Source organism: Siniperca chuatsi, linkage group LG11 (genome assembly GCF_020085105.1).
Source record: "Siniperca chuatsi isolate FFG_IHB_CAS linkage group LG11, ASM2008510v1, whole genome shotgun sequence".
NCBI lineage: Eukaryota > Metazoa > Chordata > Actinopteri > Centrarchiformes > Sinipercidae > Siniperca > Siniperca chuatsi.
Window position 1 is genome coordinate 9,970,712 of NC_058052.1, and position 22,808 is coordinate 9,993,519.

General features: G+C 40.1%; 2 protein-coding genes across 6 annotated transcripts in view; one reads left to right on the top strand and one right to left on the bottom strand.

The window, feature by feature from the left end:
- Positions 1-22,808, top strand: part of b3galnt2 (beta-1,3-N-acetylgalactosaminyltransferase 2) — a 36,152-nt gene that overhangs the window by 7,404 nt on the left and 5,940 nt on the right. For 2 of the 3 annotated variants that reach the window (XM_044214545.1, XM_044214543.1), the window contains one exon: positions 1,091-1,490. The exons of the other annotated variant lie outside the window; for it this stretch is intronic. In XM_044214545.1, the coding sequence (XP_044070480.1) occupies positions 1,091-1,228 (138 nt within the window). In that variant the 3' untranslated portion in view covers positions 1,229-1,490. Of the gene's footprint in view, positions 1-1,090; positions 1,491-22,808 lie in introns of those variants that run through there. 3 annotated transcript variants of the gene reach the window in all.
- The window catches only part of ggps1 (geranylgeranyl diphosphate synthase 1), a 37,400-nt gene continuing 22,990 nt past the window's right edge, over positions 8,399-22,808 (bottom strand). The window contains exons 1-4 of one of the 3 annotated variants that reach the window (XM_044214552.1): positions 21,289-21,442; positions 18,867-18,962; positions 15,886-15,956; positions 8,399-9,813 (exon numbers count right to left, since the gene is read on the bottom strand). In XM_044214552.1, the coding sequence (XP_044070487.1) occupies positions 9,010-9,813; positions 15,886-15,956; positions 18,867-18,939 (948 nt within the window). In that variant the 5' untranslated portion in view covers positions 18,940-18,962; positions 21,289-21,442 and the 3' untranslated portion in view covers positions 8,399-9,009. Of the gene's footprint in view, positions 9,814-15,885; positions 15,957-18,866; positions 18,963-20,072; positions 20,211-21,288; positions 21,443-22,808 lie in introns of those variants that run through there. The other 2 variants (XM_044214551.1, XM_044214553.1) reach the window with 2 other exon arrangements.

A 22,808-nucleotide genomic window follows, 5' to 3' on the forward strand; every position in this document is an offset into this window, starting at 1 on the left:
AACGATTAAGTCCTACACTTTCCATCATTGTCCCTGGTGTTTTCACAGTCCACCAACATTTATCAAGATCGGACAGGCATTCAGTCTCTGACATTAAGAAATATTAGAAAATAGTGTAGAAAATTTTGAACGAATCATGTATACAATCAGATTTTTTTTTCTTCCAGGAAGCAGACAAGGTACGACAAAACATAACAGCCATCTCAAACATTACTGTAGAAACAAATGCAGCAGGAATGTAAAAAATAAGCAATCAGGGATGGGATTTTTTTCCGATTAATGTGGAATTTCCGACCTGCGCAAAGTACATAAAAAAGCACAGCTGAGAAGATGAGGCTTCAGCTAGGCACAACCATATTTTGACATACTGTAATTCTAATAGTTTTGGTAAAATATCCAGACATATATAATAGTTGCGCTTGCAGATTTGCATATCATAGAAGACTGGACTATTGACGTTGGCGGAGGCCTGCGTTCTCTGAGTGCTCTTCTAGTTAACAATGTTTCCGTCTTCAGAGCTACATTAGGTAAAATTGAAGAATACACTAATACACCCTAAAAATAAAAAAAAATACAATATCAAATAAAAATGTGACTTGAAATGATAAATGACTTCCTCCTCTCACTGTACATTTTGATTTCTGTGAAAAGCATGGTGGCAAGCAGGACTGAACCTCTTAGTAATTTCACTTTGTGAATTGATAATCAATTCTTTTTGTGTGCTCTTTATGCTTTGTACAAAATGGTATTCTATGGTTTGCTTTACAACTGTGAGATGTATATTTTTTACTTTAATATACATAACAGTTGCGCATTCCTTATTGTACAGTAGCCTTTTAGCACAGCCTTACCTCCCTTACAGCTTTTCACTGCACAAATTGTATGAGCATGTGATGAATAAAACCTCTAAAATCTGAACTATGCTGACGGAGTCTGTGAAACTCGGAGCAACACGGAGTTCAGTTGCAGCGTATCAAAGGTGCATGTTAATTCTTGAACCTGAGTAAGACCTTAACCAGAGTACGGCTAATAACCAAATCAGTCTGTGCATGTTAACACAGCCACTGTCCTGCCCCTTTGCTATTGCCAGGATCCCGGCTGGCTGTGTGAGAAAGAGTGCTACCTGGATATGCTGTCGTCCCCCCAACACACAGCTGAGGAGCTGCACATCCTCTGGGACAGGAAGAGGGCCTGTGGAGACCCCTGCGGTTGTCCCTGGGGCCACTAAATCTGGCTCACACCACACTCACCAGGTGGCGCTGTGGGTAAAATGTACGCAACACTAGTTGTCAGTTCAGTTTCTGTGGTTTTCTTTAAACCCCAGAGTTTCAGAGTTTTATCAGTTATTATTATATGATAAAAACGCATTTTTGCAATGTTGGATTTTCTGTTGGAAAATAATCTTAAAAACTTTGAGATGACATTGCAGGTTCTTAATATTAACAAAAATACTGTACCAACATAAACCATGTGCAGCTTCAGAATATGTATCAGAATATGCAGCATACTGTCAGTATGTGTATCATGAACTTAGTTATTAAATTTGAGATTGAAAATGTCTTCAGTGGAACAGAGGAACTGTGGAAAAAGACTGTGGATTAAAAGATGTTGACCAGCATGTGATGGTCATCGTGTACAGAATCATTGCTGTAAGACTTGAGTACTTTGTAATATTATAATTATTGGTGCTCTGATACTTGACAGACTTAAACCTTTTGGTTTAAAAGGGATAGTTGATGGAATTTTAAAGGTGACGGCTTTACATTGCTATATTTTGTAAATTATTTTCATCCTCTTCACTATTTGTAGATTTATGACAAGCTTCCTCACAAACACACACACAGTTTGTACTGTAACTGTCATTGTGCAAATAGTGATGTGGCCTTACTGTATTTGTTAGGCGTCATACTGTATGTATGTTAACACTTGTGATATCGACACAGATTTAAATTAGTGTATTTGCAACACAGATTTTTGGAACTTGACCAAGCAGTCAGAGCGACTGAGAAATAGACTCAGTTGTTTAACACTGGTTTCATGAAACCCTCCTCACAGGTAATAAAGAACACTTGAGTGAGACTCGTGACTTCCTTGTTGTTTATTTTGGGGATGAAGCACTCTGTAAACTGCTGCTGATTCTGTGTTGCATCCATGTTGAGTCTGAAGCTTTGTTTTAGCCGTTAGTGCTGCTCAGTCGGCACCAGAGACACACAGTCAGCAAACAGACTTTGCTCGTGCTGCTACAGAAGTCCGTTTTTTGTTTTTCCCAACTTAAAAGGAATATGAAATCACTTTGATCTCTATTGGTGATTGTTTTCCTGAGACAGTGAGCCGGACATCGCTGGAATGATGAACGGGGAAACCTGTGGAGTGTTTTAGCCCCAAATCGATCAGGAGCTTCATGTTAATCAATAGGACTGAACACATCCAGCCATCAGCTTGTACACACTGAACCTTTTAAAATGTTGACACGAAGCAAATGTGGCAAGGTTTTTTACGAGCCTCCTCTGAGCATATGCTTTAGTTGCTGCAGTGATTTGTTTGTTCATTGAAGTATAGCCATGTGATTGATGCTGAGTCACTAGAATGCCTTGCTGTATATTTTTGTAAATACTGAAGATGATGCTGAATATTTTACTAATGGGGGATACAACAGGTCGTTTGTTTTATTTAGGCCTGTCCTACCTGCCAAGAAATCTATTCCTGCAATTAACCTGACATTGGAGCACGCATTCCTCTTCCTCTGAACACCCCCCCTCCCTCCACATCTTATCCTTTCGCCTCCTCTCGTTCAACGAGCTGCATGATAACAAAGTCATATCTGCATCTGTTCCACTCTCCCACGTAAATAAGGACGGCATTTTTCACCCCATCGGCCTCTCTCACTGATTTGGCTCGAAGCCCTTCATTGTGAACCGAGAGAGAAGCGTGGACATAACATGCACAGGGGAATAAAGCTCACTTCTCATTTCTGCTCTACTGCTTCTTTAGAAGATGAAGTTATTGAATTTGTCTAAACTCTGATGAGCACTGTGGGGATATTGTCACTCACCGATGTATAATTATTAGCAGTTTTTATTTTCAGAGATATGCTCCAAATCTGCTTCTTTTATTCCCTGTGTGTGTATGAGTCCTGTTCTCTCATACATAATCATTCAACCAGGCAATCAAATCAACCACAGTAACCTCTCTCATAATAACTTGAGACGTAGAAATTGCACTCGTGTATATGATGATTCTTCCTAGGCTTGTAATTTAGCTGTTCACCACTTTTTAATGTCTTATCTCACCTTATTTCCTGCCAATATACATTGTGAGGTGTTTATATAATGTGGAGTGCACTATTGTGCTGAAAACTGCCTCATATTCGGAAGGGGAAAATGCTCATGTATTGGCATAAGCAAGAGTTAGATGGTGTGAAATAATGTTGTGTCAAAGGGAACACTACTCAAGAATTCCTTTGTTCTCTGAGAGATCAATATTTGTGAACATGAAGTTGCTCCCAAAGCTGGATGGTTAAAGAGTAAAGTAGAACTAGAAAAAAAACAACAACAACAAAACAGGGTATAAGCTCATCTTAGTGACCCAGAATATCTGATTCATCCATATGTTTGATATAAATAAACCCCACACATTTTGAATCGTCTCAGCCTTTAAGCGTGCATGTAATCTTTTCTAAGCGACGACAAGAGTACAATTCCTGAACCACTGACTTATTTTCACATTATTAATATTTTGCCATGAAAGTGCAATCATCTGTTTAGACTGTGACAAGGACTGCTCTGAGAAAATAGAGGGAACTTGGGCGCTCGAGTCAATTGTATTTATAATATCCTTTTCATCTTGCGTCTCACCTCTTCCCAAAAGTCATCTTCTCACGCTACAGCTTTAATACAAGAGTGTGTTGACATTACAAATTTGAGTCTTATTTTCTTGATGCTCGGCTGTGGCAAACACTTAATTTTAGTTGTTCGCTTTCGTCTGATGTACCTACAGCCCTATCGGATGAGTTTAAGTGCCCCTTCATCAACACCACTCACCGTGTTCCAAATATGCTGTTATGAATGGATTATAAACTGGATGTTAGTTAACACTATACACATTATATAAAAGTGGATATTGTTACAATCTTTTTTTCATACAGTTTAATTGTCAATGGTAGGTCAGTTTGGTTATGTTTGCATTTGTACTACTACCACTTAGAGAGGTGGAAACCTGGATGTTTCAACCATTCATTTCTTTAAACAAAATATTTTAACTGTTTATTCATTACTTTTCGCTAACTATTTCAACTGTTTATCTAACCCTTTTAGCTAACCTTTTCACCAGTTTATCAATTAACGTTACTTTTATCTATAACTATTTAACCATACATTTTTAGATATTTTAACTGTTTATCTAATACTGCCCGCTAACTCTCACCTGTTTATTCATTACTTTTAGCTATTTCACCTGTTTATTCAGAACTTTTAGCTAACTAGTTCAACAGTTTACCCATTACTTTGAGTTATTTCACCTGTTTATTCAGTACTTTTAGCTAACTATTTCAGTTATCTGCTTGCTTGCTAACTAGTTTGCACTCTCAATTAAAACCATGGATGTATGGCAGCTGATTCAGGATGGGCAGCTGCTTATTGTAAATTAAATTGTAACTTATTAGTAGACCAGCATGACACAAATTTGTGATCATATTTGGCTGTTTATTTTCCTTTTTTTTAGTTGAGTTAATTGATTGATTCGTACCACCGTGCAACGGCAGAAGTAGTACAAGTACCCCTGGTAGGGATTCACTGTTCAGACCATTCAGAGTAATAGTTTAGTGACAAGTTGAGATTTTGGAACCATGATAACACAGTAGCCTAACTATTTAAGCAAATGCCATTTTATAGATTATATGCCACCAGTGAGGGCATGTGTAGTACCTATGTGTCTTATTTTACAGCACTGTGGAAACATACAGTACATTATGGATAAAATTAAAACTTACCTGTGGTGTCAAAGTGAAGACGCCACGATTCAGATCAGGCACAGCTGTCCCAGATCCTAGAGAGAGGAGCTTACAGTGGCGTGCATCTGCATACTCATTCAAACAACTCCAGATTCTTAGACTCTCCTCGCAGAGCATTACACATTGCTGTCAATCAGCCTCCTCTTCCCCAACACCCCCTCTGTGTGCACTAAAATGAGGAGGAAATCATTTATTCATGACACCCGGCATCTAAAACCAGTATTTCTGAGTGATTCTGATTCACAGGAATGAGGGGATATTATTAGACACACAACTATGCCCTAATGGGGCAACATTTTCATTCCCAATTTGAAATTGCACCCACAGCTCTCTCTCTCTCTCTCTCATTTCCACGGCAGCTACAGTGTCTCAGCCTGGTAAGGTTATGGATGTCACTTTTTGCAAACATTTCACAGCTGTGAAATGTGTGACATTGTGGATCGGTTAGATGATGCATCCAGTAGAAGGTCAGCTATTAGACAGTACACATAATTACACGTCTTTAACAAAGTGATGGAAATAATGAGTGAATCATGGAGTTTCATAAGCCCTCTTGAGTCCTGCTGCAGTGACATGGCAGATTTACTATGATAGTGTTTGTGAGAGATAATTAGTCGTCCAGTCATTACTGAACCATTACTGACAGTCATTCTGTCTGAACTGCACTTGCACAAGGTTGGGAGACTTCTGTCTTTTATTCCCTAGTATGGGTCAAGTTCCAAAAATGCTGGATCCTACGTCTCCCATAATGCAACTCAAAAGCATCTTTCCCAAGACTTCTCCTCCCTGGTAAACACCAACGTCTTTCAAACTCCATGCCCCAGTTTGTAACACAGGATTTTTGTTATAAATAATACTAATATTTGTTATATCTCCAAATCCAAGCCGCGATAACCCTGATGACACCATCAGAAGTAATTACTCCCCACGACAAATAAACTGAACTTAATGTGTAAAATCACTGGAGTACCGCTTTAATTAGCATCCAGTCATTTTAAACTCAAAGAAGACAGTTTCATGCAGGCTACAATGGTTGCAGGTGGAAACAAGTTAGTACTTATGTTATTCATCTTTATCCCCAATGGGACATGGAGGCGCAGTGAGGTTTTTACAAACAAGTGAGAGCTGGCAGAATTATGCATGAAAACATGTGTTGCTCTGGGAACAGTGACATGAACATGACAACCACACTGGCATAAATATTGTAAACTGAAGGAAGCTTTTTTATTAAGCCTATGGATCAAGTGACAGTAAAGGATGAGTCTGTCGATATTCTATATTTTTCTTACTGTCAACAAATCACATGAAAAGACCAAACCAACAATGACTCGATCCTGCTAATCAGAATTATCTGTGTCCAAAGCCTGATTTAGTTTATTTTGTACCATAGAGCTCCACTGCTGTCCAAAAACTATCGGAAAAATATCACCCGTATGTTTCTTTCTTCATTACCATGAACATGGGCATTGTGGTTTATTTTATGTCAATCCTATGTACCATTGTCATTGATATTGACTAGTACACCAAATCAGCAGCTGAAAATAGTCCCCACCAAGTGTCCAGCTGTTTTAGAAGTTACTCAGCCCTTTTTATGAATTAAAGTATATATTTGTGACTGATTTAAAAAAAGAAGAAGAAATGTCTTCAGTAGGAACGAATGGGCTTTCATGGGTACCATCATGGCACATGGTTCAATATGTAGACCAGTTTAAGTCGCATTGAAAATGTCCTGCCAGTTGCTCCAGTGGAGCAGCTCAGCATCCCTACAGTGAAGGACTGCAGGTGATCTGGCATCTCCAAAGTGTAAAATGTGTGTAACTATCTGTCAAGCAAGGGGCACCTAAAAAAAAAAAAAAACAATCTCAGAAAACTTTGCCCAAGTACATTTTTAAAGATATAATTAACCCAAAAAAGAAAAGACTGAAATCAGCGAAGTCGTACAAACACAGCAGCATCTATTTCCATTCTCAGCAATGAGGTTTTCAAAATGTTGTTGCCACAAGAATATTTATGAAATATCTATTGGAGTGCTACCAAGCAACACAAATGTGTAAAGCGCAGCCCAGTGATAAATAATCCAAAGCTTGCAGAGGATGAGGGAGACAGTGAGTGAGCCATGTCGCTCTTCACACAAAAGCTATTTTGTTTTGCTCTCAAACAGAACTCAGACACTGTGGGTGTAGAAAATCAATCTAGTCAACCTAGAGAGAGAGCGAGAGAGAAGAAATGAGAACCGTGAGAGGCTTTGATTATTGTGATGGACTTAAGTCAGCTCTGCGAAAGCCACTTCATACGTCGCTGCTGTTTATCAAATCAGAAATGCATTTGCATCACATTTTCCTGCACTTGTGGCTTCTCGGAAGGAAAATTAGTAGAGAAAACCGGTCCCCCAGATTTTCAAGAATTTGACATTTTGATGAATAGATGTATTTTCACAGAAGCCACAATTCAATCTGAAAGACACATAATTAACTGAATTGCAGCTGTCAAGAGCAAGAGCTTCAGTGAGTCAACAGAGCTGTCTGGGACAGATAGCCTCTGTCCGCAGGGCTGCGCTTCTTTTCAGCAGCTGAGGAAAAACTCACAACAGAAGCAGCAGATAATACAGGATTTAGATGACTGGTGCCTTGTACTTTAGACCAAGCTCGCAGTAAAACACCAACCACATCCATAGCAACCATCTCGTGAGAGTGTTTGGTCAAGGTTCCTCAAAACAAAGCACATGGCAGGCAATTCTGTAATAACTTGAATCAGCCGATTTGCCTCGCAGCCTGCACTATTCAGCATGCAGTTGCAAAAGTACCAGTTGCCTTGAAAAATAAACACATGGTTCTGGTGCAACAGGAGAAGACTTATGATTTCATTTACTATGGATGATGATGGCTCAATGTTTTGAAATGGTGGCGTGTGTGTGTGTGTGTAGGGTAAATGTTTGAGAGATCCTAGATAAGCCATCAGGTCCAGTGTAGGAAGAGGCCTGTAACTACTGTAAAAGGCAGAAAGACACATACAAACAACGTTTTTTTTTTAAATTTTCAATTACAACCGTGTGCTCAGTAGATAGTGCTGCTTTTCTCTGGAGAAGGGTCCCTCTCTTCCCCATTACATTAAACATGTTCAGTTCAAAACAATAATCATTTTCAAAAAAACTAGCCCTGATGCCACAGGGAGATGTGAAATTTAGTTTCAGTAGTCAGACAAGCCCACAGGTTATCTTTTATAGGTTTTTTTTATTCAATAGATGCAAATAAGTTCTCAACTGCAGAACAGTGTCTCCTTACAAATGTCAGAACTGAATCACCCTCATAAAATATTAGAGATGTTTAGAACTGTGCTGAATCTGAACCAGATGGAAAAACAGTCATCAACAAAGCATCAACAGATTTACATAACATGGCACTCTGGTGGCTTAATGATTAAGGATCACCAAATCACACATCATACACTGGAGACATCCACATCTTATCTTAAACAGGAACTTCAGAAAAAACAAAACATCCAACATTCACGCCGCCCTGAATAAACAATTTTCATTTTGTGGCAAAACATAAAAAAATACATTTATATGCACTGTAGTGCACATCAAAAAGGAAGGCTTTTAAGCTTTGCTGTCATCTTGTTATTTTTCATTTTCAGAAAAGCAAACCAGAAGAAGTTAGCTTCTATTTCAATTCATTTCTTCCACTGACTGCACAGCTACACTTGAATGAAAAAATTGGTGATGTGTACTTTGTTAAGCAACACTTGAAGAATCTAGCGCACAAAAGTGAGAGGCAACATTTGGGGCTGCTTTGCGGTCTCACAGCTGCAGTCAAATCTGTTTACCAAAATTCAACTGCTCAAGTTTAATGATTAATTGTGACTCAAAATAGTTTGAATGTAACATACAAGTATGTGCATTGAGCTAATCAGGAAGGTGTACGTCTGCATCATTAGCAATGCTTCTGTGTTAGTGGAGTGTGCTGGCCTAGTATGTATGTAACAGTGAAAAGTGGATGAGGTCAGTGGTTGTGGCTGGAGCATGGCTCAGTATTGGACTCTGATGTGTCCTCAGCCTCATTATGCATTTTGCTGAGGTGTTTGACAAGGCTCTCCAGTTGAGGGTTTCCCCCGAACTCCCTGATGAGGCGGTAGGCCTCCACTTCCAGGTCCCGCAGAGTCTGACGGGTGTAGGCAAACGAGCCTACCTTCTCCAGGTAATCCACACAGTATCGTTTGATGTCCACATTCTCTGTGCGCTGCCTCAGGATGTTCTGCACCTCGGTGCTCTCTGGACCCGACCGTATGGCATGAATGGCGGGGAAAGAGAACTTGCCCTCGGTCAGGTCCTCACAGAAGCTCTTGTTCTCGCTGTACTCACGAGAGCTGAGGTTGGCGTAGTCATCAAGGATCTGGAAGAAGAGGCCCAGCGTGTCCAGGAGGGGTTTCAGGTCCTGTTTCCAATCGGAGAAGAGCTGCATCAGGTTCACAGTCAGGCCAAAGAGCCCTCCACTTTTCTGCAGCACCATGTTGCGGTACTCTTGCTCAGTGGGACAGGTGTAGGTGTCCCTCCAGTGGATGTCCAGGCCCTGACCACGGTGCAGCTCCAGCAGCTGCCGGGTAAACACTCGGACAGCCTCAGGGTGCTCCAGGGTCAGCACCTTCTCCAACCCCAAGAAGTAGACGTAGTTGGCTGAGTTGATAACGGAGGGGATGCCATAGATGCTGTGGGCCACGGGGAAGCCCCGCCGCAGCTTGGAGCTGTCCTCAATGTCATCTATGAGCAAGCTGGCGTTGTGCAGCATATCTGTCACCTCGATGATCACCTGACACAAACAAACCTAATAATTAAACTATACAATTGTGCAGAAATTAACAATGCATAGTATGAGAATTATTGTACCTGGAAAAAATCATATCAGCTTTTCCATTTCAAAGTAATCAATGTTTTTATGTTTTTGCTGTACTAACTTTCAAAAACTGTTACAATGATACTTACACTGAGAAAACGTCCTCTCCCTACTCTGGACTAGTAACACAGACAGTCGGAAGCTCTGTGTAAATGATGCATTACAACTTGTATACAGCAGAGGGTGCCATGTCTATGCTCTTGCCTGCTCTGCTCCACTAGTGAGAGTCTTCATCAGCAAATAAAATAGTTGCTGCTGGAACTAACCAGGCAGTCAGTCAGAGAGAATGAAGAGTTCAGCAAAGACACACTCCAGACTGGAGCTGATTCAGAGACCGACAGGACTGGTGTCCATTCTGCTCTGAAAATCAGATGTCATGCCCGAGAGAGAGCAACAGTGGCTTGATGAGTTCAGAGGAAATGTATTCACATGGTTAAGCAATTACATGGGACACCACAGGGCTTAGCACACTTTCGCACACCTCCTCTAAATAGAGAATGACATGGGCTCAGTACTTAACGTTAGCCATAAATTACGAGTGTATTGACAAGCCCCAACAGCTTTAATACAGTGTGACCCTATATCAACATTAACACAAATGCACTGCTGTGGTGAGTCAAGGGATATGTGGACAATAGACAAATTCTTGTTTAGCCTTCCCTCCAATGAGGTAGCACACATGCTACATAGATATTTTGCTTTCTGAACTAATGTTAAATAACTGCAGTAGTCATTTATCAGTGGAGCACACAGCCATAGTAAAAGTCCTCTGTCCATCAGGAGGAGCCATAACCTGATAACCAATAAAGACTTTGTTTCACGTCCATGTTTGACACAAAACAGCCAGGTTTGCAATCACGTGTCTGCTGTCTTGAGCTGGTCGTGCAGCCTGCTGGAGTGCTCTGCTGATATAAAAGACAAGTGGTGTGGCCTGGTAATGAAAGCTGTTTGTATGGGGCTAGGGAGCACAAAGAGAGGCTCAGTGGGTCAGGCAGATGGCCAAGGCTGGGCCAGTTAAGCAGTTTATCCACCAAACACAACCTTTCCTGCGGCAGGGTCCCGACACTCGCTCACCCTGCAACCTCAGTGAGCCACTTACAAGAGAGGGGGGTTGTGGGTAAAGCTACAATGAATGCACACATGAACGAGAAAATGGAATATTACGCAGCCAAAAACATACTCAAGGATTCAGAGGTTCATGCAAACAGACTGGTCTTAGTGAATTACAATTCCATGTCAGGACAAAGGAACAAGTTAACAGGCAAGACAAAAGTTGAAATTCACATCAATAACAGCCTCAGATAGCAGCTATCAAACCCAAACACCAACAATTTTCACGTTTTGGACTTCCGAGTGTCTGTGTTCTCCAAGGAATCTGTCGCTGTATGATGCTGCTGTTTAAGTGCCGAGTGCTTTCTCTGCTCCGCAAGACTTCATTGATTATCACCAGAGGTTACTGACTCAGAAACTCACTGTTTGCCAAAGCTACAATCAGTGATCCATTAAGAATGCAGAGACTCCTTCACAACAAACGAGTGCACTGAGTCCAATATATTGAGGGGAAATAACTCTGAAACAGACAAGTCAGTTATGTGCACACAGAAACCTGTCTCACTTAGAGACTACAGTAGGTGCTAACCTCCACAAGTACACAAGAGTCAGACTGCAGGACTGGCCAAGGTTTTAACATTGTCATCCCATATGATCACACACCATGCCTACAGCCGTTTGTCATTCAAAAATGCTCTCTCATTCATCTAGAACAGCAGATTGTGTGTACAAATAGAATACATGGCAGATGTCCTACCAAGACATCTTGACATTTTGTAAAATGCTCAAGAAGCCACAGTATAATCTTAAACAGGGATTTATGTTTTGTATGTTTTTTAAATCACGTTTTTGTTGATGCCGTGTCCCTCCTGTTTGTCCTCATCTCTTGTCTTGTCTTGTCTTTGATGCTGTGAATCGAAGCGAAGACAATTTCCCACAATGTGGATAATGGAGCTCATAACTAATCAACTAACTTACAATACAGGGTTTTCCAGCAGTGTTTTATAGAAGTGGTGGGTCACCTCGCCTGAACCAAATACTACCTTCACTGTCATCATAAAAAATGAGTACACATTTATGAAACATTTAGAGAATAGAACAGAGGAGCTATTTCAGCAAAGGTCAGATATTTAATGAGTGTGGCTATTGCTTAGGCTGTCATCTACTAACTAAATTGATCACAAGATGAGATGTGTCAGGAACTGTCTAGCTAACTACTGCAGCTAAGCTATTTCTGTGAAATACCTGCAATACAAATGTATTACAAATGTGCTGTCCAGCCTGATCAGACTTTACTGCAGTACAATCTGCTGTTGTCACGACCTCTTATCAGCTCCACGTAACGACAACCCTCTAACACATTACAGGTTGTATACAGACATTTGACCTCTTTAAAAAGGGATAACTTTTATTATAACACTGTCCAGCAGTTATGAGTTGCTACACATCATATTTGATATGCTAACCTGCAACCCACTTCCTAGTTATTTTCTCATGGAGGCAGCTACATTATAGTCTCCCTCTGCATTCGCCACATTAAAACCTACAAGAAGCTCTAAGCCCGAGGCAGCAGACATTCTCATGAAAGACACGTTTCAAAGTAAAAGACCGAAGATAGTATACAAAAGCTAACCTTTCGACATTGTCACAGAGAACAGGAGGAAGCCAGCCAGCTCAAGGCTTCCAGCCCACATGTCCAAGTGTCCCCGGGTAAGACACTGAACCCCAAGGGCTGTGCCTTCGGTGTGTGTGAATGCTTAGTTAGTTTCTCTGGACTGATGAGCAGTTAGCACCTGCCATCAGTGTATGAATGGGGTGAATGCAATATGTAGAGTGAAGCGCTTTGAGTGGTCGGAAGACTAGAAAGGCACCATACAAGTACAGTATACAATTTACCATTTACCAAGGTAACTGAAGTGTACAGGGGGAATTTCCCAAGCCTCCGCAACCTGTGCTGTACTACACTGTAGAGAAGCACATATGGGGGTAAAAACTTCATTGCCAAATGAATGAGACAGTGTGCCACTGTCACTGCCTCCATCTATCTGAAGGCACAGTTATTTCCATGGCGGCGACTTCTTGGCAGCGGTGTGCTAATGATGATGAGAGGAGTCTGCATGATGGGTTCAGCAGGAGTTTACAGAGCTGCTACACAGAGAGAGAGGGGGGAGACAGAGGGAGTCATAGGGGGAGATCATTCTTCGATATGTGAGGTAAATTTAAACCTCAACTACCCGCTGTACCGTAACAAGGAAATTCTGTCTGAAGTGGAATTATCAGGAGAACAAAAGTAGATTTGGTTACAATCTGCATATGAATGAATATGAATGAACTGCCAACCAATCTGCATCAAAAGCTGATCAGTCAAACTCAAAACTCTAAGGTAACATGTCATTGAAGCCTCAACAAGCATATGTGCTCCTGAATTGAAAATGGCAGCACTTAAGTCTAGAAACGTAGCATCTAATGTGAAAATAATGAAAAATGCCACTTTGAATGTTGAGTCGCTCCTTTTATTAATTTTGCAAACTGAATTCATTCATTTGAAGACATACAACCCATTATAATAGTAGCAGAGAAAGCTGTGATTAAATATACCTCCACTGATGCAAAGTGTGAGATGGAGGGCTGACATGACAGGATTGATCTATAATACTCAATAACTCCTAAGAAGAGACTGAGCACTTTATTACTCTTTGACAGGCATTTTTTATTAAGGCCTGAAACCAGTCATCACATCGGGGGGAGACTTTTATTGTGCACTGGAAGATAAAATGACCACAGGAGACAACAGTGCAACCTCTGAGCTTTGCTGCAGAACTAGGATTCCTCTATTTGGGGGTGGGGGTTATAAAACATTCAGGACAAGGGAAACCTGTTGAACAGCAAACCTAATGAGACCTGACAGGCTCAGCACTTAGCATTCTGCACTGCAAAAGGCATGTAGATTAAGAAAACACAGATTAGTCTCCATATCTTCATCACTGGACACAGGACCAGGATCAGGACCAACTGTCAAAACACAACTAACTACAGTCTAGGCGAAAACCATCATGACTGGACTTGGAAGCAATCTTTAACGCTATGCTATATTTAAAAGCAGAAGTGGGAGAGTATAGAAAACCTATAATCCTGATTTATATCAAAATGTTATTAATCTTTATGAAAATGGGAAAAATACAGTTTTAGTGGGCAGGTCTCCCATCTTCTTGGATTCATGAAAACTTCATGGTAAATACATGAAAAAAGTCCCTGATGACTGAATTGTGTTTCTGTTGTATAGCACTTAATTTTGTTTATATTGTGGCCAACAATAGCTAGTTAGCTGCCATTGTTTTTAAAATATTTTGAGAAGTGCTCTTTATGATATTATTAAATAATGTTATTATTAATGTGCCACCACTGAGCAACTTGAAAGTCCCGAGTCATGAGTAGACACCAAAACAGTAGATGTAACAGCTACCTTGTCAGAAAATGCCTTTTCAAAATTAAGAATAGAGAGGAGACAGTGCAAGTGTTGTGAATACATCCACAGTAGGCAGGACTTCATCAGTGTCATAGTTTGAATGACACTTCATGATTTTTAAAAAACTTTTTTTGGGTACATATTTAATTAATTCAAGGCTGCATTTCTATGTAAATGATTCCTTCATTATTCAAGTTTAAAAGGAGCTCCACTGTGCTGTTCTGGGGGTGGGGACTGCATCATAAAAATGGTAAAACAATGAAGAAATGTGAACACAGCATAAGATGCCCTGGATCTGACACAGCTTGGTATTGTTAGTCACAATTTAGTCTTAACCCACAAAGCCTTTGATGGGCTTGATTTGCTCTCCAACTGGCTAAACAGCCATTCACCACCTTTTTGAATCGCTCCACAAAATGTGTGATGTGGGCGGCAATTCAGAGGTCTGGAAACAGACTAATGGACTGTGCCTTTGAGCAGTCAAACCTCACAATTATCTCTTAAAAACAGTTAATATTGTAATGTAAACACAGTCACTATTAGTGACAAACACACAACGATAATTCCTGTATCACCCAACTCTGCAGCTTTACAGAGCTTTTTGCCCTCATGTAGCTTCTTGTTTTGGTTTTAGACACCACAAATTTACTGTATGGTTCATTCTCACTTCAGTCTTAAACTTGTTTGCAACAGCAGCAAGTAGCCATTTTCAGCTAAAATAAATAAATAAATAAAACCTGCCCAGCACCAAACCACGGACAAACTTAGCAACTAGCTGATGAAGAGAGTCGAACATCTAGCAAGCTTAAGATCCAGATATTTTTCTCAGCAGTTGGTGGAGACCAAACCAAAATTAAGAGAGTAAATATTGGACCTACACCTGTCGGGTGGACATAAATGCAACTCAAATTGGATGATAATGGTGATGGATGTTTAAGTAAACAACTGTTTGCTAACATGTTAGTCAATCAACTTGTTATAGAGTTCTTCTGCCCCTGGTAGCTTAAAATGGTTTAACGCAGCTTTAGCATTTAGGCTATACTTTCCTTAAGACAAACTCTTTAACGCACCATCTATATGGGCAAACAAAATGCATCCAACTTCAAACAATTCATGAAATCAGCAATAAGGGAAAACTGCATTTTTCAATCTACAGATCAAACAAATATAGAAAAGGATAACTGTTCTGTTTTTGAAAACATTGCTCCACCCTTTTCATTTCATTCCACTTGATCCTGAGCTGCATTAACCTCCTGTAATAAATCATAGGTGCTCTAAGCTCTACATCCAAGCTTTACATTTATATTCAGTTAGGAACAACTCAGCTGACAGAACACTCTGGTTACTTTACAAAATAAATTGCCTATTCGGAATGAGCACAGCATCATTTCACCTTCCTGGGCCCGTCTGCAACAATAAACATCACACGACTCTGAATGTTATTAAGAGGCTTGAAATGGCCGATTTCTCACCTGCAGTTTGTCCTCTGGAACATTAAGCCAGTGGTTAAATGCTTGGGTTAGTTTTGTCCTCACCTGCTTTCTGAGAAGAGAGCAGAAAACAAGTTTTATTGTTTTAATAGACATATGTACTGTAGTATGCAAAGGAAAAAGATAACCTGTAAAAAAACAGGGTGTTAGCTTAGGCTTTGCTGACATTAGTATTTTTTCCTTTGAGTCCTTATGTTGCTGATATTTAGGAATGCACACTCTGTTGAGGTCTATATTAACGCTGCTAGTAGATGGTGGCTAAATATTCCCAGAGAAAAGGTTTCAGTCGTAGTCATTTGGACACAGTTTTCAGAATCAAGACGTTTCGGCTCCCATCCAGAAGTCATTCTCAATTGTGAAAAATGGACCGGGAACTCAGAAATTTAAGCTACTCTGTGTTACTTAAGCCCTGCCCTCAGGAGGGAGTCTACCTGAGTATCTGTTGATTAGCAAGTTTCACCTGAAACTGCCCTTCTTTTGTTTCCACGATGGCCCAGTAATCAGTAATCAGGCCTATTGTTTTCTGGCTGCACCTCCCTCATCACTGTTAAATACCTGATTAGCATGTGATTGGCGTGACCAAGGTGATAATACACTGTGGTAAACGGTTGGCAAGTTGAATCTCAGACCACCATTTCTGTTCAAAGAGGGGTTCTCTTTTTTCACAAAAATGGCTTCCTTGACGCCCCGTTCAAACCAACTCTTCTCTCTACTTAGAATCTTCACCTCACTTGTCTTCAAATGTGTGGTTTGTAGCTTTTAGATGCAAATGCACGGCGCTCTGTAATCCAAGTTAGCGTGTCGTCTGTGCTGATAAAGTCTTTTGTGAAGTGGCTGTTTAGTCTCACCTATGTGCCGTTCTTTGCAGTTTTCCTCACTGCATTGAATTGAGTAAACTACATTACTCTGTTTTGTGTGGGCATCTTGTCCTTAGGATGAACAAGTTTCTGTCTTAAAGTGTTGCCTGGTTTAAAGAAGACAGGAACATCGTGCTGTCTAAAGATCCTTTGTAGTTTTTCAGACAGTCCAGATACATAAGGAATGGAGACACCGTTCCTTCTTGGTTCTGTTACACTTTTGTCCTGTTTTTTGGCTCTTTTAACTTTGTTGATAGCCCAAGTAGGATAACCACAGGCTGAGAGTGCATTCTGGACATGCCTTTCCTCTTTCTTCTTACCCTCTGAGCCGGTGGGCACTTCTTGGGCTCTATGTTGTAATGTCCGGATTACACCTAGCTTGTGCATTTTTCACAATTGAGAATGACTTCCAGATGGGAGCCGAAACGTCTTGATTCTGAAAACAGTGTCCAGATGACTACGACTGAAACCTTTTCTACGATAGATAACTCCTGGACGAATGAGGGACTACACCGTCTTATTCCCAGAGAAACCAAACTTTAAAGGAAAAGTACAATGTTTCAGAACCTGTCACCTGTTCAGCCACTATAACCACAGGTAAGCATGTCAGACTGATCTCACCCTCACATTGTAGACATACACCGCTCTGCAAGAAACAGCTTTACGAAAATATTCTAAAAATCACACAGATTTTAAAAATAGAATCAAGCAGTTATTTAAAGGTTAACATTTCACCCATTAATCCATTAACTCAGTTTTTTTGTATTGCAGAGCTGATTCGGAGTTAATCATGCAGGAGGGCCTGGGCACACAACTCTGTTTAGGCAACAGTGGAGGTGGTATGTGACGTGGATAGAATAACTGAGTCAAAAAAGTCAAAAAAAAGAAAAGAAAAGAAGAAGTCGTCTTGTAGCTGGCCTAAATGAAGCACAGGAAGTGTTCTGATTTTCACAGACAAGGTTTAAGGCCTGTTTTTCTTTGACCCCATTAGACTCTGTTGTAAAGCCATTTCCAGCTGAGTGCTCACATCGTGACGAGGGTGAGTGCAATTTTAAGCAAACCTATAGATATATTTGCCAAAACTATGACAAAAAGACCCAGGTTTATAATACTGGAAATGTTCCTTTAATGGGAATGTCTGTTGCAAGACTTTAAAATAATCTTATCTTATGAGCCTAAATGACACAGTGACGCTGCAACAGAGGAAACACCCCAACTAACTGAGACTCTTAGTCCTATTTACCCAAATAAAATTCTGGTCTTAGGTCAGTCACTTCTCCACTGACAATAAGTGACCAATAAAAACTGGAGAAACAAATAAAGACTGTCTCCTAAACAGCAGCAAGTGAGCGCTCGGTCAAGAGAAATAAGACTTAGCAAACTGGGGTGTTAAAACATCCACACAACTACAGTTTGCTGACTATGGGTATTAAAATTATAATTTCTCAAACCGTTCCATTTCATTACTGTTTGGGGCCATCAATGTGTAAAGTACAGCCTCAAATATGAGTACATTACATTACCAATGTGACAAATCTGTTCATGTTCAAACCATCACCTACTGTTTTTACAGTGAAATGTTTAAATGAAAACCATATAATTTAGGTCTGAACAAAATGACACCAATAACATAGTGAGACTGCAAAAACAGATTTGAAATATAAGTACCATATTAGTCAGTTGTCATGATTGTGTTCCAAATGCACTATGTGAAACAAAACGTAGTTCAGTTTTTGACTGAGTTACAATGGATGAATTTAACGCCCTTAAAGTTCAAACCAACTGTGCCACAGCAGTAACATACGGTATATACACTTATATGAAGTTAAGCAGCATCTCCTAACACAAAGCTAGGTGTTATCCCCTCACATGTCATGCAGCATGCAGTTTACAGTGAATGCTGGGTGCATGTTTTTTGTGATTAGGTCTGCTGCATGTATGCTAGAGCCATAGTCACATTCATCATTATGCTGATGTTATGATCCAGTGTGACTAACAAGAAGGTCCAGTGTGACTCATCAGCAGTAAACACGGCTTTTGATAACTCTGTGGCTGCATGTCTGTATGTGTCCACCTCTGCAGTCACTGACATGGAAAAAGACTCACCTGGCAGTTGCAACAAGTACTTGTATGGTTCCAACAGAATTCGCTCAGAGGCAGCTTCCAAGTCACCGTCCATGGCTTCAAGTTCACACAACAAATCTATAATCGGAAGACAAAGAACACAAAAAAGTAAGGAAAACCAAAATGCAATTGTTGAGCGTCATTTTTGAAGATAAATGAGCAGCCTCGAGTGTACTACAATCTAATGTTTGTCAGCGTGTGTATATGCCATTAATTTGCATGTGGCAACTGACTGGTTCATGGAAGATGAAAAAACAACCACCATAGAATTGGTATTTCAGTTTCACCCATCTGGAACTACATAATGAAAAAACAAGTTTCCTAGTTTTTAAGTGTTAATCCCTCAAGACTCGGATGAATTTTGAATTGGTTAGTGTTCCATACCAAAATGACACCATGTGTCACAACCATGTGTGTTCTGTTTTGCATTTTGTCTGGGTTGGAGAGACAGCAAGCTCAAATAGTGGCAGTGCCACTGACCTGCTGCTGTTTATGGCACCTGCCACTGAGATGCCATGGCAACTGCTAGTGAGATGCCTACGTTTATAGTTTATGAATCAGAATCAGAAATACTTTATTGATCCCCGAAGGGAAACTCTTTGTTACAGTAGCTCGCCTTTACGTCAGTGCACACAGGAGAAAGTACGAGCAAAAAATATAAAACACTATAAAAACAGGTCAGAAAATAAATTAAGTACCAGGTGGGTATAAGTAAGATAAAATAAGTGTGAAGTACCAAGTGGGTTTACCGGTTGATGATGATAATACAGTATAATAATACAATGTAATAAAATAAGTAATAATCAGTGGAATAAGTAATAAGCAGTGTGTTAATGTTAACAGTCTTCAATGTTGTATTAGACTGAAGTAGCAATCCCATGACGTGATTTTTGCATTAATTTGCAAGTTTTCTGAATAATAAATCATTTATATATAATTCATATATACATTTAATACATTACATTTAATACTTTTTAAATTGTTTTAATGACTTTCAGTATAATTTAATTTAGGTGAACTTTTTGGTGTTCTTTAAACTTCCTTTTAAGAGGCAGAAACCTCGAGCAGAACCAGACTCAGGGTGGGCAGCCATCTGAGAGACATCAAGCTCAAATAGTTGTTGTAATACCATTGAATTTATTGTAATCTTTGGGTTTATTCATTGTTCTCCATAAAAACAACACTTACTAGTCATAAGAACTGTAGACCAGAGAATTTGTTCTATTTCGTACGTGCTTTTTCCCATTTCCCATCCTGTTTGCTAGTTTTACTTCAGCACCATGGCCGCATCCATGCCGCTCTCGAACGCCCACGAGTCGTGCTTCCTTTGCCTGCCATGTCGTCACCCGGAGGAGGCCGACTCCTGCTCCGAAGGTCTCTCGCTCAACAGGGAGGAGCGCGAGCTGTGGCTGCACTTCATCGGGCCCTCCCGCTGGCCCGGCACCAGTGGCAGAGGTGGAGAAGGTCCCACCGAAGAAGCCCTAGGCTGTCTGCGACGAGGAGGGAGCCGCAGGATGATATGCAGGGCTGCTGGGAAGAGGGGCATCCCCATGCCACCCCAACCTTCCCCCTCCCCCCGGGCCCCAGACGAGGCTTTCACCGCGGGCCTGCGGGCCCAACCCCGCTCGCACGTTGTGTCCCAAAATGGCGCCAATTTTTGCTTTTGCCTAACGTGAGTGGGCCGCGCCGCTAGCCGCCAAAACCTCAGGCAGCGGCGTATGGCGCCAACTCCACGATCTCTCCACTCTGTAACAAAAGAGTTTCCCCTCGGGGATCAATAAAGTATTTCTGATTCTGATCAAAGACCGAGAATGGAACAGAGGTGTGCCAGTGCAGGAGGAGTCAGTCAGGGTCTGTCTCCTCCTGCCCGCTCCCCCCTGGTCTGAAGCGAAGCCTCACTATCGTTGTGAGAGAGACAAGCTAACGGCTAGCCTGCATGGTTATGCTGGTGCTGCTCAGGGTGTAGCACTTGCAGTAACATGGCTTTCCTTTTGATATATTACAATTCCTAATAATTTATTGTATATGCATTTTATGCTTATTGGAACTCCGATAGTTTATTGATTTTAAATGGAATTATTTAGAGAAGTTATTTTAGGATACTGCTGATTTTATTTTAGCACATATTAGCTATCTTAGGTTAATCATCCAAACAATAACCCATAAAAATTACAATTCGGTATATTTAAAATACAATCAACAACTACCAACAGACATAGTGCTTACAACCTCAGCTAATGTGTTGTCACAGGTTAGCTTGTCCAAATTGGAAAAATAACAGCTTCAATCCCCGAAGAACTGTTAGCATCATTATCAGTTACCTGCCGTTATAGGTCCCTCAAAAAATGTAAAGAAGCACAATGCAAACACATTAATTATTAAGGATACACTACTAATACTTAACCAGATGGAAGAATAAAGGAAAATGAAGTGATCTGGCTGGTCTTCAGTGGCTTTTCCAAGAGTACCTAGCTGCACAAAATGGCGGACCTCCGCAAGAGAGAGTAGGGTATCTCTGCAGACCCGAGACTTTGAACGGGAGGGGTAACTGCAAATCATATTTTAATTTGGCCAGTCAGAGGCTTACAATCCTCTGTCAATCATTTTTTAACTCGGCTAATCATCTTTCTCATAGGAGAAGGGGGAGGTTGACAAGAAGAAAAACCTTCCTTGTTTCTCAATGTTTAGAGTTTAAGAGTAAAGAGTAAGTGTTTAGAGTAAAGTTTTCAGCTCTTGTCAAAGGATCAACAGACAGCAACGTTTTTAATCAACATTTTAAAGTGGAAGTAGACAACTTTTGATCATAACAGAATACAGTAACTTTCACCACTGCTCATTTTAGAAATCTCACATCGTCAGTTTATTAGAACAGCATTTGTTGGAAAGCTAGACGCTGGTGGCTAACGAGCTTCCACAGGCTGCATGCAGTAAACTGCAAGATAATGTTAGCTAACTCGCTAACCTCTATGGGAAATTATAGTAGTAAGCTAACAGGCTAGAAAAGCAGTGGAAACGGGAAGTGCAGTAGTGCCCTTGCCTTATGAAAGTCGGAACAAACTTTTAAATTAGGGACAGACAGCAAGCTCAACAGTTGTCAGTGTTGTACTAGACTCTAGAAGTAGCATTCCCATGATATGATTTTTGCACTAATGTGCAAGTTTTCTGAATAATATATAATTTAATTTATATATAATAATATATCATTTAATTTATAATTCATATATAATTTTAATACTATTACATTTTAATAAATAAATTAATTAATCTACAAGACGACAATTACATTGAATGCTAATTATTTTATTTTAATAAATGTTAATATAATAGTATATATAATTTAATTTATAATGTAATAATAATTTCAAATCTGAATAGGTGAACTATTTGGTGTTCTTTATCAATGTGTTTTAAGCAAGGCGTTCATACAGTTACACTACAGTGTTATTCTAAAATTCAGTTTTAAAATGTAAAGATAATGAATCTCGGGTGTCAAAGTCAATCAAATAGTGTATGCTGATAGTGTGGCATATAGGGTTTTTATGTGTATTTGCTCACTCACTTGTAGCTATGTGTTATATACAGTATATGCACTTTATTTTGTATTTTTACAGATACCCCCCATTCAAATATAATGAATTTCTAATTTAAAGGCAGGAGAGCAGCTGTGGGTATATGGGCTCGTGCTAAGTCCTTCAGTTGGCAGTTACATCCAAAAGTCAAGCCACAAAAGCCAGTCATCCCTCTGACCTGTTGTTGATTGAGAGCTTATTGAAATAATAGTGATATTACTGAGCTCTGAAAGTTAAAAGGCTTGGTGTCCACACTCACACTAGAGTAAACAGAAGTAGTGAAGATGTGTATAATTCTAATTAGTGATGCTTGTGGCGTGTTCGTGTTAGGTTACTTGTATCTGTTATTTCTCAG